This window comes from Salarias fasciatus, chromosome 2 (assembly GCF_902148845.1).
Source record: "Salarias fasciatus chromosome 2, fSalaFa1.1, whole genome shotgun sequence".
Lineage (NCBI taxonomy): Eukaryota > Metazoa > Chordata > Actinopteri > Blenniiformes > Blenniidae > Salarias > Salarias fasciatus.
The window spans coordinates 24,905,021-24,922,416 of NC_043746.1; the positions used below are offsets into that span (position 1 = coordinate 24,905,021).

General features: G+C 44.8%; 1 protein-coding gene across 1 annotated transcript; it reads right to left on the bottom strand.

Moving 5' to 3' along the window:
- Nucleotides 1–2,235: 2,235 nt before the first annotated feature.
- On the bottom strand, nucleotides 2,236–16,763 carry sparc (secreted protein, acidic, cysteine-rich (osteonectin)). The gene is made up of 10 exons (XM_030102038.1): nucleotides 16,613–16,763; nucleotides 8,360–8,425; nucleotides 7,589–7,690; nucleotides 5,886–5,973; nucleotides 4,806–4,927; nucleotides 4,607–4,727; nucleotides 3,457–3,590; nucleotides 3,206–3,354; nucleotides 2,946–3,094; nucleotides 2,236–2,798 (listed from the first exon to the last, which is right to left on the bottom strand). The coding sequence occupies exons 2-10, from the start codon at nucleotides 8,414–8,416 to the stop codon at nucleotides 2,770–2,772; spliced, it is 951 nt and encodes a 316-aa protein (XP_029957898.1). The 5' UTR covers nucleotides 8,417–8,425; nucleotides 16,613–16,763; the 3' UTR covers nucleotides 2,236–2,769.
- Between the last annotated feature and the right edge of the window lie 633 nt (nucleotides 16,764–17,396).

Sequence of the window (17,396 nt, forward strand, 5' to 3'; positions counted from 1 at the left end):
TGCCTACAGGACTTTTAACTAATATGTCCACCAAATGTGACATTTTTAAGTTGTTTTTTTACCAAAGTTTGCAAGAAATAGCAGAAATCCTTTTCTGCAGAAAATAAGTCAGCAGTGGAGCCACAATGGTGGAAGAGAAACTTTTCTCTTGTCTTGTTTTTGACTTTTTCCTTCACAACATCTTTGTTTTGCCTTGACACTCTTCCTCTAACAACTTTTATCAAGTCTTTCCAGGTGGAAAAAGTCCCGGTGATGATGTGAACGGTCTTAAAAAGTCCTTCTGCTCCTCAGTTTGGGACAAAGCTCGGCGTGGAGGACGGACGGTGTCAGACAGTGAGGGAGGAGCTGCTCTCACAGGCTTTGTGTTCCACATTCCTGACTCTGGAGGAGCCGGTGTGGATGGTAACCGGGCGCCGCAGCCCTCTCTGGCTCTCTGCGGCGTCCCGGGGGCCCTCAGACCGTGAACATGTTGTTCCTCAGTCTCATCTCTTCATTGCTGGAAACTGTGTGTCGTGTCCACACTGCGGCCTTCACACTGAAAACTGTTTTCAACATGTTTGAAGCAGTTTTACATTTTATTCATTGTTTTAAAGTACATATCTTAAACAGAGCTAAATGCTGGGATGTATAACTGTTAATGATAGATTTTTTTTAAAAAAAAGAGATAAAGCCTTGGTCTCCTGAAGGTTTTTTCCATTACACCATTGCATTTTCTATGTTTTTTCCTACTAGAACCAAATGATAATCATAAAAGAAACCTGTAAATGTTCAAAATACATAATAAAAATACAATATATTTGAAAAATGTCACATTTGACAATAGTGACAGTACTCGAAGATACAATTAAATATTATACTTCATATTTACACATGTGCTGCAATAAAGAAGTGTTCATCCGGCGCCATACTCGGTCATGTGACAGGGAGATCTACGTCTGCTTCTACAATACCCATCAGGCATTGCGTAGCCTCTCCGCAGTCCATTCACTTGAGAGAGTTCGACGTTGAGGTTGTGTGAGCCGTGAAGTAGTTCACCGCCATAACACCAGGGGGCGTAGAGGAACCTAGCTAATCCTAACCCTAACCCTAGCCCTAGCCCTACAAAGTGTGATGGTACTGTTTAAAAGTCATAATTTTCAGTTTGGCTTCTTTTTTTCTTTTCAGCTTTCTGACCTGGAAATAACCGCACAACATACAATAGAGAAAAGCTCATAAAAATGGAGAAGGAGCCACAATACATCATAAAACCTGATCCGAGGATCGAGAGAAAATAAATAGATCCACCATGTTCTGCTTCCTGTTGGCCGATGTCCAGCTGGTGGAAAATAATCCGGATGACCTCAGGTCCAGGACAGCTTTAGAAGGAGACACGTGATGCCGTCTTCCACAGAGACATGGCTGATTCCCACGAAGACTTCTCACTTCATCTCAGAAACAAATCCGTTAAGTCCAGAGGAGGAGGAGTGTATCAGACCGTGAGCAACAGCTGGTGTGAAAGCAGAAATGTTTCCACCCTCACGTCACCAAATCTGGTGGAACAGACAGAAGAACCGCCGGTCGACAAACTCTGTTCTCTCTGATCCTCATGAAGTGTTTGAGAACCGTCACCTACCTCCACAACGCTAAACATGTAGCCGCGAGCACAAGCCAACGTTACAATTTGCTCCATTCAAATAGCACAATTTTGTCGAATGAAAATGCAAAGATTTATTTATTGATTCCACTACGAAAGTAAATCTGAATTTGAAACTGTCGTTTCTTGCATCAAATACCAAAAATTTATCACAAAGACATCTTTTGAACCATCTCCAGCATCTATATATAGCTTGTAATGGTTGCACCTCTTCTAATGAAGCTTTTGAAGAGGTTCCTATTTTAAAGGTGTGATTCCTTATATAAAAATCTGCATTTTGAGAAAAATGTTGCTCTCATACTGTTATCTGTTCCGTTTAAAACCATAAATTCTTTAAAATCCATGAATGGAAAAACACAATGAGAAACAAAGGAACTTGATCTATGACCCAGAAAAAAAAGTCAGACACATTTTGTTGAAAACTGAGCATTCATTTTTTAAGCTTGTTTCAAATCAAGTATTCAAAAGTAGGATCAGGGGTTAAAACGGGAGCTTGTTAAATATTTGGGGGAATTTGAGCTCATTATTGGAACTTTAAAAAGGGACTTTATTGTAAACCCAGCAGACAGACCTCCTGTGTGGAGCTGATGAAACACACTCGCTTCTTTTCAGAGTCTTTTATTCAGGAGACAGACGAGTCGATCTCTCAGTAGAAACATGGTAACAAACTCTCAGCCTGCGAGATTTTCCCCAAAACGTTTCGACGTCCCAACATTTCTGCTTTCTACCCGTTTGCTTGTATTAAGAACAGACACCCACACACATACTTACATACACACACCACTGAAGGAGCGCAAAGACTAAAGGTTTGACGGGCAGGAAGCAAGCAGAGGGAGCGTTTATTTCCACACTTTATTTTTTCACTTTACACTTTGTGTCTCCTTAGATGGTTGGCCAATCAGAACCCAGAAAACATTTACATCAGAGCGCGCGGCGTTTCTTTACTCCATCTTGTTAGTACAGACTGTGCACGTCTCGGTTGGAATCCTTTCATAGTGGTATAAGAAGCAAAGGTCTTAATTAAAAAAAAACAAACAAACAAAAATAATTAGCCTTTAGCACCAATTTACTGTAATTCTCTGTTTTTAACTGTGGGGGGCAGCAGCGAGTCCCGGCAGGGGTCCGACCGCAGCCGCTCAGACCACCAGGTCTTTGTCAATGTCCTCTGTAAACACAAAGCAACGCAACAACACATCGTTACACAACAACACAACAAAGCTGAGGTTGGAGTGGGATTTTGTCTTATCGAGGAAACTTCAGGGTCAATCTGGGATTTTCTGAATGGTGAAGCAGTAACCTCTGAGATACTCACGCTCTTTGATGCCGAAACAGGCGGCCCACTCCTCCAGAGCGATGTACTTATCGCTGTCGGAGTCGCACTCCTCGAAGAAGCGGGTGGTGCAGTGCTCCATGGGGATGAGGGGGGCACGCAGGGGGGCCAGCTCAGTGTGGGTCAGATATCTGAAACGCAGAGACACCGCGGGTTAGCGTCGGCGCCGTCACTATCTGAGTAATTGGTAGATATCAGCTTTGGGTTGCCAGTAAATGCAGATTCTTCTACGCCCTCCGTACCCGTCCACGGGGTGCTGGTCCAGCTGGCCGAACTGCCAGTGCACGGGGAAGATGTACATGTTGTAGTTCTTCTGGAAGTCGTGAGCCAGCAGGTCCAGAGAGTGTTCCCCAGCCTGCAGCCTCTTCTCGTTCTCGTAGATCTTCTTCACCTGAAAGTGACACATCGGGAGAAACACTCAGCAACATGTGGTCTGAAGGAGTCATTTGCAGTAGAGTAGCTTGCCTGGATGTCTAGGAGTTATTTTTCTCACCCTGAGCTTCTGCTTCTCGGTCAGCAGGTTGTTCTCCTCGTCGCGCTCGTACAGGGTGACCAGGACGTTCTTCAGCCAGTCCCTCATGCGCAGAGGGAACTCGTTCAGCTCGCTGTCCATGCAGGGCTCGATGTCTGAAAGAAACACTCGGTGTATAACCAGACTGAACTGTGACTGCACAAAAACTTAAGCACATCATGATTCCTCATTCTTCTGTTGTATCATATCACTACTGAGAGGCTTCATTTCAAACTGGAGAAGTTTCTGAGCTGACTGAAATACTGACGGAAAACATATTGATACACAAACACAACAACATGTCATCAACGTAGAGTGACACTTTGAGATTATCCAGAGCAGCACCACCCTTCTGTGGGGTTCCTTTAATCACAATATTCTGACAAAAACAGGAAACAAGGGGTCAATAATCACGGCAGAGACCCCTGAGGAGCAGGAGCAGTGGAGCAGGGGAGGAAATCTGTGGGCAGACTGATGTTCCCTGGACACGAGCCCAGACTTCATCACGCCCCAGTTCCATCGCTGTCTGATGAAAGTCATAAACACAACCTTCTAAATCCAAAAGCTGATTTCATAATTCCTCCTACATGTATGCTCATGCGGAGGCTGTATCGCAGCACCGTGACGGTGTAATTGAATTATGGTGTTCACCACAGTTCAGACCTCCTCTGGCAAACATGCTGAAATGGCACCGAAAACGGGAGATAAACTTTCAGCTGTTTCATCAACAAACATGCAATAGTCATCATCCAGATGTTGAAGCTCATTCATACTGGAATCTCCACAGTCCTGAGTCCTGACCCAATCTCCATCTGAGCCTGAGAGTCCCGCCTCACACTGTGAGTGACTCCAGTCTGAGGACAAGAAAGAAGACGAGTCCCGACGGATCCTCAGCTGCTCACTCAGGAATCAGGCCTACACACCCTGTGATTACACAGTCCAGGAACCACAGAGGAGCCGACATCTCATTTAGAGAAGCATCAGACGCGCCATCAAACTGAGGGTATGGATGATGCTGTGCAGGAGTGTGAACCGCTGCACCGCCGTGCGGCCCACAGTACAATAAACCAGAGAAAATGAAATGAAAATGACTGACGACAGTGGACTGGTCAAGCGTGGAGGGGTGGCTCACATTTGCAGGGTCCGATGTAGTCCAGGTGCAGCTTGTGTCCCTTCTTGGTTCCCTCCAAGGTGCACTTGGTGGCAAAGAAGTGGCAGGAGGTGTCGTAGGTCTTGTTGTCTGTGCCGCAGACCTGGAAGCAAGACCGCCGGGCTCAGTCTGAACTGTGGGGCTCAGTCACAGCGACTCCCCGGGCCGGACCGGTACTCACGTGCTCGAACTCGCCGTCGGCGGCGGGGCAGGTGGTGGGGTCCTGGCACACACACATGGGGGTGTTGCTGTCGTCCACCTCGCACACTTTGCCCTTCTTGCAGTGGTGGTTCAGGCAGGGATCTGCGGGGAGAGAACACGAGGCCCGTCTGGAGCTGCTGGCAGGTGGAGGAGCGGATTACAGGGTGGATGAAACGATGCGTCATGGAGAGAAAACCGCTCCCTGTCTGGAGTTTAATTGCCTGCTAACTCTTCAGTGAAAAGGAAATGTTGACGGGTTAAAGGCAAACAAGTATCTTTCAAGCATTTAACAGAAACACTGTTTGATGTTTGAATTCATCATCATATTCATCAGAACAAAGCCTCTGATCTCTGATCGAATACAGAGTGAAAAGTAACTAATTCTAAATGCTCATCTCCAGTTTTGTTGCCTGCAGTGTAATTTTTGGTTACTTTATCGGCTGCGTTTCCTGCTCAGGTAGAACATGGTGAACTACTGGACCGTGCATTCCTGCATGCGCCCGCTGTAAAGACTCAGCGCGCTCACAGCCCGTCATTACCGACTCTCACTCTGTCATTATGGGTGTTTGATTTAGAAGCGTGAGGTTTGGGTGAAGCCGGACGTCTCTGCAGCTGTAGGATGGCAGAACCGCAGGCCGGACGCCGAGCTGTGTGTGTGTGTGTGTGTGTGTGTGTGTGTGTGTGTGTTCTTGTATTTCTATCCTTGTTGGGGCCAAATGTCCCCACAAGGATAGCAAAACGTGGATCGACGTGCCTTGTGGGGACCTTTTTCCGGTCCTAAGTAGGAGAAACAGTGTTTTCTTGACCATGTTGTTGTTACTGAAAAAAGTAAAAGTGCAAAAACATTTCTTTAGGGTTAGGCTTTGTTGTGGTGTGGGTTAGGGTTAGGGTAAGGGTCAGGGTTAGGGGCTAGACATGAATGGGAGTCAATGGACGGTCCCCACAAGGATAGAAATACAAGACTGCACGTTTGTGTGTGTGTGTGTGTGTGTGTGTGTGTGTGTGTGTGTGTGTGTGTGTGTGTGTGTGTGTGTGTGTGTGTGTGCAGAGGAACACTCACTCTCGGCAACAACATCCTCAACGACCTCGATGGCTTCGTCAAACTCTCCGATCTCCACCTGCACCGGGTTGGCCCCCACCTCAGGCTCCTGTGGACGAGGTCAGAGGTCAAAGGTCAGCATGTGGAGGCGAAGACGAAACTGTTCAACTGTACAGGTTGAATGTTTTCAAAGTGGAATCAGTTTTTAAACCCACAGATGGAAGTGTGAGTATAAACTGGTTAGTCAACTGGTTTCTACCTGGTGAATAAACTGGTTAGCTGGTTAGCAGCTGGCCCTCAAACTGGATTAAACTGGTTATTAAATATGTTTCTGATGTGAGTTTAAGACCTTTTTTCACTAGGTTGTTGTTGTTTTTTTTAACTAGTTCATAAAACTGTTTAAGTCTTTGGTTTAAGTTATATTCAAATTGGTTTTTGACTGGTTTGAAAACTGATTTCCTCCAAATGTTGCATTTTTTTTCTGAGTTTTCAACTGCTTCGAAGACAGTTTTTAAACTGATTTCTATCTGCTTTTCAAAGTGGCTCATAACAGTAGAATTTTTTTTCTAACTCACTGAAAACTAATTTCTAACTGATGCTTCAATCATTTTAAACAACTTTCTTTCTGGTTTCCAAAGGTTTTTTAATTATTTTTCCCCAGAAGTTCCAAACTGTTTTTTAAAAGAGTTGATTACTTTTTCTTTTTCCTTTTTTTAAAAGCCTTTGCAGCAGTTTATTGGACGAGATTTCAGATTGTTGTTGAAAACGACGTCCATTAACATGGAAATGGCAGAAACACTGAGGGCCATGTAGTTGCCATGCCAGGCCCCAAGCTGGCGCTGTTGGTGTCTTTACAGACTTTGATGGTGTCTAATAGTCAGATTGGCGCTCTCTTCTAGCCCAAACATCTCCAGGGATCCTCCCTGAAGGCCCAGGCAGAGTCTGGGACCAGAATATCCTACAATACCAAACATCTGGGTGCACATGTGGCTTCACGCAGAAAAACCCAAACCACTTCCTGAGAGGCTAAAGTTAGCGGCGGTGGGATCGCTGCTCCTGACGATGAGGGAAGCATCTGGGAGGACGTCACCGTTTCAGCCTCTAAAAAGATCAACTGATTTCCTGCTTTCCTTCACTCTGATTAAATCTAAACAATCAGTAATTTTGTAACCGAAAAAAAGACTTCTTTTAGAAATCCAAAAAGACTAATGTTTAAACTCTTTTGTTTTAGCTGCCACAGGAAATCAGATTGGTTTTTTTTTTTTTTGTTTTTTTTTTTGGAGTTACTTTTTATCTTCAGTAACTAGTAAAGGGAATCTAAGTGATCATTTTGTGTTTATAAATCTGTGCTGTGAAGAGAAGTATCAACCGAATCAACAGCTGTAGCCACAAGGAAGGTTCTGCTCCTGAAAGTTGGCCACATAGCAGGGTTTTGGCTCAGATTGAGAACATCTGCCGAGTCCACGCCGAATTAGTCCCTGCAGCTCTTATTGTGAAATATGTTTTTTTTATTTTCATAGACTCCCAAAAAGCTTCTGGTGCAACTGTAATTTGAAACATGTAAATACGATGGAATGCGAGAAAGAGCGACTTTCACCTCATTTACAGGCTCACTGAAGTGAATAACAGGGGGGAAAAATGTGTTGGACACATTTCAGTGAGGAGCTAAAACCTGATGGAAAAGGAAAGAGGAGCAGAGCCGACTTCAGAACATCTGGACTGACCTCAACAACTGGCTCCTCCTCAAAGGTCTCCTCAGCCACCAGCTCCTCCTCCACCACAGGCTCCTCCACGATGGGATCCTCCACAATGGCCTCCTCCTCAGTCTGTCACACACAACCACCAAGCCAGTCGTCAAAATTTCAAAGAAAACGTTGATTTTTGGACTTTGGCTTGTGTTTTTTGGACATTTCACTATATTTTGTACTATTAAAATTGGATTTATGTCGAGATTGTGGTCATTTTCAGCAGTAACTGTTTGGTTTTGCAATAATTATAGAGATTTTTATCACTTATACTCTGCGCCACAACAAAGAAAAATTTTAATTTAAAGGTTATTACAGCACTATTTTACCAGTCTGGGATACTAAAATGAGATTGGGCTTTGGACTTCAATGTGTTTGACACCCCAGATCTAAAAAGAACTTTTTAAGGATGAAAAGAATACATTTCATGCCCTACTAAAACAATAAATACATGTAAAACACATATTCAGCTTTAAATAAATAGCTCTTAATTTGTAAAATTACACACGAGAAACAAGTCCAACAAAGATATATATCTAATAAACAGAAAATGTCTATAGTACTAAAGTATACTACTGCCACATCTTTGTGCTGGATATTATATTCCTGAATATCTGTGAGCTGTGGAGCTGTGCACAAAGCAGCGGGTTGCGGATTATGTGACACACATGGAAACAGTGTGAACAGTGTGTCCCACAAAGGAAGGAACAGGTTTATAAGGGAGTAAATAAACCCTGCGGTGTGACTTACAGGAGCTGCCATGGCGTGGCCGGCCAGGCACAGGAGGAAGACGATCCACACCCTCATCTTCAAAGTCTGTGGAGACACACACACGCACACACAAGGCTTTTATTCCTCTTGAAAAGTGAGCCAAACGCCACAGCTGGGTTCATTTCAAAAGGCCACATTTTTCCCCTGAGGAAGATTAACATGGAAGAAAAACAACAGGAACCGGAGGAGGTGAGTTTTCTCAGAGAGTCGTCTGTAAACAAACCCCAGAATAAAATATCTGCTGTTGGAGGGCAGCGAATCTCCAGATGAAATTACAGTGAAAACATTACTTCGTACTTTGGATGAAAAAAATGAGACGCTAAAAGGCAGAGTTGAGCAAAGAATAAAGCTGAACGTGACAAAAGGTGAGCAAAAAGTCCAAAATAAAATGCAAATAAACGCAAAGTCACAGAGTTACTGTTCACAGTTGTTTGAGAGATATGAAGAGGAGAACCTCTAGATTGTATCAAGGGGAAGCTCTTTCCATTCCGTAGCCATCAGGAAGTTAAATTCAAGATTTACAACTTAAGAAGTGACTTGAATTCACAGCTGAACAAGTAGAAACTAAAATGGGAGGGCTACTGAAATTGTGAAAAATAAAAGGAGTCCACATGATGGGACTCCTGATAACTGAATGATATAGTGGGTAAAGATGATGAGTAGACTGAAGAGAGGCTGCAGATTTACGCCTCTTCAACTGTTTTTAGCTACAATAGGAATATTTTCACTGAGCAAATCTAGAAACTCCTCAGTAAAGAGCAACCAAAGCTAAAGTGATTCGTCACGCAGAGAGAACAAATGATCAAAGTATGTAGTACAACAAAAAGCAAACTCACTGAACAGCTGCGTTAGCATTTCTAAAACACTTCGCTAAAGTGCAGTTAATCATTTATCATGAAGACAACTATTACTCAGTGAAGGCAGATCATCACAAAACAAATGCAACGAGTGTCAAACTCACTGAGTAACAGTATTATCTGTGATCTTTGTTGAACAGCATTGGCTAATGCTAATGCTAACTGTGGGCTCAGTAAGCACATTAGTAGATTTTCTTCACCCACAGCAAAGTAACACATCACCCATGCTTCAGTTACTGTAACTAAAGAAGTAATTTCACACTGATATCAGTGACCGTTGTGAAATGTAGGATGAATCCATGTAACGTGTGAGAACTTTCCTTTATTCTCAGCTCTGCTCGGTAGTGTGAGAGTGAAAACAGACGTGATGGAAAGTCTCCACATTCGGGGAAAAGTGTTCCGTCCACGTCGTGTTTACTGACACCTGCCGATGAAGCTGCGTCTGCGGTGTTTAGTTGGCGAGCCTCTGTGGGAACGGGATCTCAGCGGCTCCTTCGGGAGCGAGAATCACAGCCGAGGACCAGCAGCTGTGTGCGTGTGTGTGTGTGTGTGGTGTGTTTGTGTGTGTTTAAACATTTTTCCAGCCTAAAGCCACATTTTCTCACTCCTCCAGGGATGGAAAATAGAAAGGAGTGTCCACAGGGCTCCACTGAGCTCATATTTACACCAGTGACACCATGATGGATGGAGGAACACACACACACACCTGGAAAACTCCAGACAGGTTTGTAATGGTCGACAGAACTACATACACATGTAAACATTCCCTGTTTTACAGGAAGTAAAGTAAATCCAGTCACAACGATTCAAGGCGCTTCACTCTGAATCTGTTTGCACTTATAGCAAGAATAAAGCACAGTAACTGGGGTTTAGAGAGTTTTGTGTCAATTTATTCTCATTTTTGACTGTTTCACGTTCACTTTATGTTCAGTTTGATGCTTTAATGTGACTTTGGTGCAATTTTGAGAGGATTATTGTTTATTTTCAGCCTCAGTTTGGACTGTTTGTGGTTGTTTTGTGTTACTCAGCTGAGCTCAGATGTTTTTCTGAGTGAGGCTGTGAGAGATTAACACTGTTGAGCTGAGCTTTTCAGTCGTAAAGCAACACGATCAGACGTTAATGTGCTCACAGCTGTTCTACAGATATCAAAAGCAGAACAGAGCGGGCGTCTGAAGTAGCATGGATGGAGAGTATCCAGAGATCAGTGCTGGACGAGGCGCAGCGTGTTAGAATGTGACGTACGTTCCACCAGGTTGTGCTGCTGTGTTAATGCCATTAACTGCTAACACATAATCACAGCGCTGTTAGCTGGAAAAACCAACCCGTATGTCATCATTAAAGTCAGTGCTAATGGTCATAAAACATAATAATTTTCTAAACTGTTGCTTTTTCCAGCCTGTGTGGTCTGCGGTGCGGTGGTGGAGCGGGTTACAGGTGTACACATAGATGGTAGAAAGGGTTTGATCAAAGAGGTAAACACTGGTCCTGCTAAATCCTGCAGTCTGCTGCATGAAGCACTTTGGTGGAAAACCTGAAATATTTCTGATGCAGACTTCATTTCCTGTGATATATGAGAGCAGACTTCTCTCTCCCTCCCAGCGTCTCTGTCTCTTTCCTCTCAGCCATGCAATAAGGACCGCTTTGTTTGGAAATGGAGCGCTTGCACTGTTTGGTCTGCTGCTCTTTTTCTCCAACACTTATCTGTTTCCCTCTTTGAGTCCTCGCAGTTCTAGTCAGCGAGGAAATATCTTATCGGCATCAGGATGTCTGGTGCGCACGGAGAGCTTCGGATCAGAGATCGGCACAGTGAGCTCATCTGAGACTGGGGCCCCCGTCATGTGACGCCGCTTCAAGTGAAAACACAGCTTTTATGTTTTTGTTTCAGAAAAGTTTAATGAAAGTAATTTTAGGAGAGACGTTTTTCTTTTTCTGTTCAGTCTGATTTCAGAGGCCCCATTTACCCAAGGCTTTCAAGTGAAAACGCAAAACTTGTTGAGTTTGAGTTTCCGTTTACACAACAACGATAAGCGGAGCCATTGAAAAGACCCCCAAAGTGAACTTTTTCAAAAACATTCTGACAGTGGAAAACACAACTTTTCTGAAATGCTACTACCGTGCATGCACACTGCGGTTCTTCTGCACATGCATGAGTACATGGACAGTGACAACGTCTGCCCAGATTCTCGTAGTTTTACGGTTGAAAGTCACCAAAATAGCAATCCAGCTTCACCATCTATCCACGTGTGTGTGTGGTTTCATTGCAAAAACAAACAACAACATCCACTATTGGCCCAACATGAAAACTGCACCGTTTTCAGAATTTCTGCTATTTTCATGGAAATAGAGATTGTTTCCAAAATGTTGTGTAAACGTTGCTTTGTTCTCTCACTGATGCGACACAGTTAAGCTAATGCGCACAGCACTGGAGCCAAGTTCCTGCCGTAAGCCCCTTTGTTTAGCTCCTGAGTGGGATTATCAGAGCATATCAAGGTCAACAAATGTGTTACACCAGTTTATTTCAGTCAAACAGATGAAACCTTTTCCTGGTTCCATTTCCATCTGCTTTCACATTGCTGAATTAAAGCGACTGCATGTGACTTTCTTCCGCCGTGGTGGGATGTCGACACAGTTTTTGAGAGATCAGCGGGGATAATCAGATTTACCAAACAGAGCCACGCATACTCTGGATTCCTGTGTTCAGTCAGTTCAAACCAACAACACACCAATCAAACTTCCCCCAACGTGGGCCCGGCTCGTCCCGCCTGAGCCGGCCGGCGTGTCGAGACGCAGCCAGGAGGTGAAGTTTGCATGCAGCCCGGAAAAAGCCCGGGGTCAGGACTGAATGCTTGAGTCCCGCGGAGTGAAAGGAGCTGCGTGTTTCTCCTCCTCAGACACGTCGCTGTTTGTCTTTAATGAGCCCCCGCGAATGGAAACACGTTCCCACAGGTTTCAGCCGCTTCACATCTCAGTGCTGACCTTCAAACTGCACCTGCAGCCGACCTGCTTCGCTGACGATCCCTCAACTTTCCGTCAAAGCGACGGAAAAGTGACGACTCTCGGACAGGAGTTTGTTATTCAAACACAGAAACACCAAGAAAACTCAAACTTCATCTCTAGTGGCTTTTAACAAGCTCAGACATGATGAAATCACTGGTATGTTTGAGAAAATGACAATATGATGCAAACATTTTCCCATATTTTAAGAAAAATTCCAGTATTTTTTCATGTTTTACATTATTATTATCGTTATTATTACTCAGTGTACCATCTAGTGGCACAGAGTGGTATTGTAGCTCTCATCTAGCTGCAGCTAGGAATGATAAACAGCCATTTATCTATTTATTGTGAATATATAACATGATGCACCTTTGAAATTACATACATTTACCAAAAAGATCTGCTTTCATTAGAAAAATCACAGTTGGTGGTTTTATTTGCTACCTGCCTTGAAAACTGATTGTTTTCGTGTCCTTGTTTTGAAAGAGAAGTATTTAAAAAACATGTTTCGGGCTGCTATTAGAACGAAGAGACTGTGCTCCACGACAAGTGAGAGTTTCCACTACTGCACCCTGTCTGCGCTGTTTGTCATCTTTTCGCGGTGGAAAACTACCCGGTCAGCAGGTGGAGACGGTGACGTCTGCACACATTCTGCAGACAGAGAAACGTCTCTTTAACGATGAAGAAAAAAAAGCTGGGCTGACGGGAAATTTCCTGCAAGCGCCTCCGACTCTGATTGCAGAGTGCGAGGGAGCAAACAGGAGTCCGACATTGTAAAAAGAGGAGAATAGAGCCGGGGCTGGGGGGGGCGGGCCGCTGTTTGATTTGGAGGGGACGCTGCGTTCCCGTCGTACGTCCCATTCGGCCGCACGCGCTCGCGTCACAGCAAAACAAACTATTTCTTTTGGAAAGTGGCTCTCGTGGTCAAACAGGGCAGAGAGGGAACACTTCAGGCTCATGAAGGCGCCCTTCTTCCCCCGCAGTGCCGCTTCGTTTGGGAGGTTTGTTAGGTAAGCAAGTGCAAACTCGGGACGGAGGAAAACAACCTGGACCCAAACTGTCAGGAACACAGAGGCCCGCCTCACTTTCTCTCTTTTTCTGTCTCTTTTTCCGCTCAGACGGGGGGGGGGGGGGGGGGGCGACAGATTTAGAGACATTCCTCCCCCTTCTCCTGGGTGACATAACGATCGGCTGCACAAACAGGCGGCAGGTAAACAGGCCAAGATTTGGGGGGAAAAGTGGGAGAATGAACAGTGACTTCCTCTGTGTGGAACCTGCTCCGAGCCTCGGACACATGGACACACCTGATCCCCGCACCGGCGGACACGCCTCGCATCCGCAGCGCCGAAAAGACGCCGAGTCTGAACTGAGATATCAGCTGCTGCCCCGAAGCAGAGGAAGCTCCTGGCCGTGTGCTGCTGGGGGTCAAAGGTCAAACAGGTGCTGAGATCAGCTGTTTGCGGTTCCTCAAAGTGGGAACATCGCTGCTAAGTTACTGGCTAGCTGGTCGTGGAGAAACGTGGCTCCAGTGTTACGCTGAGCTGTTCACAGCTCTTCTACAGATATCAGGAGCAGAATCGAGGAGGTTACGTCAGGGACTGGCTTTGTAGAAAGTCATTTTTAGGGTTTTCGTGGCTTTGTTGGTCAGCAGATTGGGTGCGGAGCCTTTCAGACACCAGTTGCCAGGACTTTCTGCAGCGTCTCTGGTGTCAAAAGCTCTTCAGCTTTTTCAAAGAGCGTCTAATTTGCTTTTGGGACATGTTTCATGAAGTAAAAGCTGAGGAGTTGCCCATCATGTTTTTTCCTTTTAACATTTTCACTGCTTTGAACTGCAGTCCGGATAAATTATCTTCATACTAATTAGGTGACTGTTGTTACAATATAACATGCTTTCACCTGGTGACAATGTAACGTTTCACACAGTTACATTGTAGCACAGGTCTCTTCCTTCTGAAGTCTGAAAGTGTACAAGAGGGACGGGTCAAAGGAAACGACAAAAGTAATCTCTCATGACGGGTAACAAACAAACAGAGGAGATGAAAGCGGCATTAACATGAACAAACAGCTCTGTGAAGTTGGCATTAAAAAAACATCACATGAAAACTCTTATAAAGAAGAGAGAGGCCAATAAAGGCAAAGTGCACTCGCCACTGGATGAAAGCGACGGAGGGAGGGTGACTCTTCAGTCTGTGAACAAAGCCGCGTTGTACCAGAGAGAGACAAAAACCCTCCGCGGTGTTTCTCAGACTGAATCCAGCAAAAACAGGACGCAACCACGGAGGGATTTATTCCCATGAAGGGAGCCACTGAGAGGCCAGATACTCAGATTACACAGCTCCTGACTCTTCCTCCTCACCCTCCTCTTCCTCTTTGTGCTTGGTGATGCAGGTGACTGCAGCTGAAAACGTTTCTTTGTGTCGTGAGGGGGTAAAATATCTTAACAGTTAGCTCTTTTAGCTGTTAAAGCAAGCTAAGGCAGTTAGCCTCAAAGATAACTCATCAAACACCTTTCTTTTTGCAAAATGTTCCTGTTTCAGTCTGGAGACGCCTCACCTGAGTCGCTGCGGTATTTATTTCCAAGGAACTGAAGTTAAAAGTGAGCATTTACTGAGTCTCTACATCTCTTCCAGCACACCTTGGTGCACTGATCCCTGGATGCTCTCTATACGACCCAACAGCCTCTCATCCACATGGATGATCAGCCTGACAGCACAGGAGCCACGTCCCCCTCCCTCCTTTCCTCTGCTTCCAGCAGAACGCCTCTCAACACATACATCTCTAAACTGTTGCCTACTGTAGTTTGACACCAGCATCATAGATTTACAGGCTGAATGGTATGTCCAAGTTGAACAATTTAATTAGGATATTCACATTTTAATCAATCAGTATTGCTTAATTAGTGGGAAAGTACTGATACAGTATTAAGTAGGGCACGTAATTTGACACCAGTCTCATTTGCTATTTTTTAAAAAAAGTTGGAAAATGTAAATTTTATCTCAACATTTGGACTTAAATTGAACTTTTTTTCCATTTTGCAGGACTCTACAGGTTGAGCTTTGTGAGACTGACTCAGGTGCACCCAAGACCGGAGCCACGCTCATTCTCCTCTACATACCTCCAGAAAAGCTGTGAACACTCAAATACTTGAACTTGTTGCCAAATATTGTAAATTCTGAACCTTTTACACAGTTCAAATACTTTTTTTCTCAACTCAAGAGGTAAAGAATCAGTCGAACTAGTCTGGACTCAGCCGCTTCACACCAAACTGTGAGCGCTGCTTTTCTCCTGAACGTCATCTGTGGTCAAAACTGGAGGAATCTGGTTACTGTCAGAATAAAGGAACAGGAATCTGATTACTCTCTGACAGTCGTGAAAAATCAAACTCGCACAAACAGCTGGTAACCGGTCACCATGGCAACCCACATTCCTTTACATGGGAGTAATGAGAGAGGGGGAGTCGCAGAGGGGAGGGGTGGTGGAGGGGGAAGCTCCCATTACTCTGTCAGGCTTTGTTCAAATCTCCTCCGCCTCCTCCTCCTTCTGCTTCTTCTCCTCTTTCCTCCCTTCTTTCTCTCAGTTTGGAAACTTCACTCAAACAAAAAAAGACTTCAATAAATTATGATTATTGGAAAGATGAAGTCAAATAAACATTGAAAGACTAAATTATATGCCTCCTCTTCCTCTTCCTCTTACTCCTCCTCCTCTTCCTCTTTTTCTTTACTTTTCTCTGTTTGGGAAACTTTCACAAACAGATGTGAAAATCAACCAAAAAGCTAGACTAAGCAAATTTATACAGGTAAACATTCTAAAAATTTAAATAAAGCACGGGTACAATTCTGCATCGCTCCTCCTCCTCCTCCTCCTCCTCCTCCTCCTCCTCCTCCTCCTCTTCATCCAGTGCCGATGTGGCACACAATGAACTCTCATTATTGGAGATTGCCTGTCCGCAGGCTGTGATTTACTGACTGTACGCACGCACACATGCACGCACGCACACATGCACGTACGTGTACACACACGCACACATGCACACACACAACAAGCACGCACACTCTGCCTCTTTGATGTCTCACACTCAGTTTTACATAAAGTTACAGAAGACGGACAGCTGGTGAAAACCTGCATTTAAAAACTTCACTTCTGTCTGATTTGAAGTGGAACATTTTCCAGCAAGTAATAAACTGATTTCACATCTTTAAAAACAAAACTTTCTGCAGGTGAAGTTTTCAAACGGTCCCCTTCACTTTAAAGTTCCGACTTGAAAACCAGAAGACTGACTAAACCCTCCCAGAGCCTTGGTGTGGGATGCAGTGTTTGTTCCTGGACGCCTCTCAGAGTCTCATGAGCGGACCGGTCAGTCGACGGAGCTCCGGCTTACCTTCAGCCTTTCAGAGCAGAGACACCCAGAGAGAAGTCAGCTGTGTTCACGGCCCGAGACGATCTGACAGCTTCTCCACTTCACACGCAGCACATCTCCAGTGGGACGTCCCAGTAAGGACTCAGACTCGGCCCCCTCCTCCTCCTTCTGCTGCCCTGCAGGGTGTGGCTTCAGGAGAAATCTGCACTCCCACAGACGTCTCGGTCCAAAGCCGGAGAGGAAACTTTCTGGAAGTTTTTTGCCAGCGGCTTGACGTGTGCAGAGAAAAGAGGAGAATGTTCTCAAACCTCCACTTATTTGTCCTTTCACCAAACCACTTTTTATATAACAAAATAGAGAAAGTGGAAATAGCAGCACAAAAAAGAATGCACTGTAATGAATAAGGTAACATTCACACAGGGCCAGCAAAAAAGTAGAAAACCTTTACCAGAGAACAAACTCCAGTACCAGAGAACACAAAGTAATCTAAAGCCACAGGGGGTGAAGTACAGAACCATTACCATAGGCAGCAAATTAGCATCCATTACCAGAGGTCACATGGTAGACTCCAGCTGCATCCATCCATCCTCTTCTGGGTCCCTTGGGGCTGGAGCCAATCCCAGCTGCTGTGAGCGAGGGCGGGGTCCACCCTGGACAGTTCACCAGTCTGTCACATAAAGACAGACAATCACTGACATTCACACCTAAGGCCAATTTAGCGTCACCAATTAACCTGATACGCTTGGTTTTGGACCGTGGGAGGAAGCTGGAGCACCCGGAGGGAACCCACGCACATGGGGAGAAC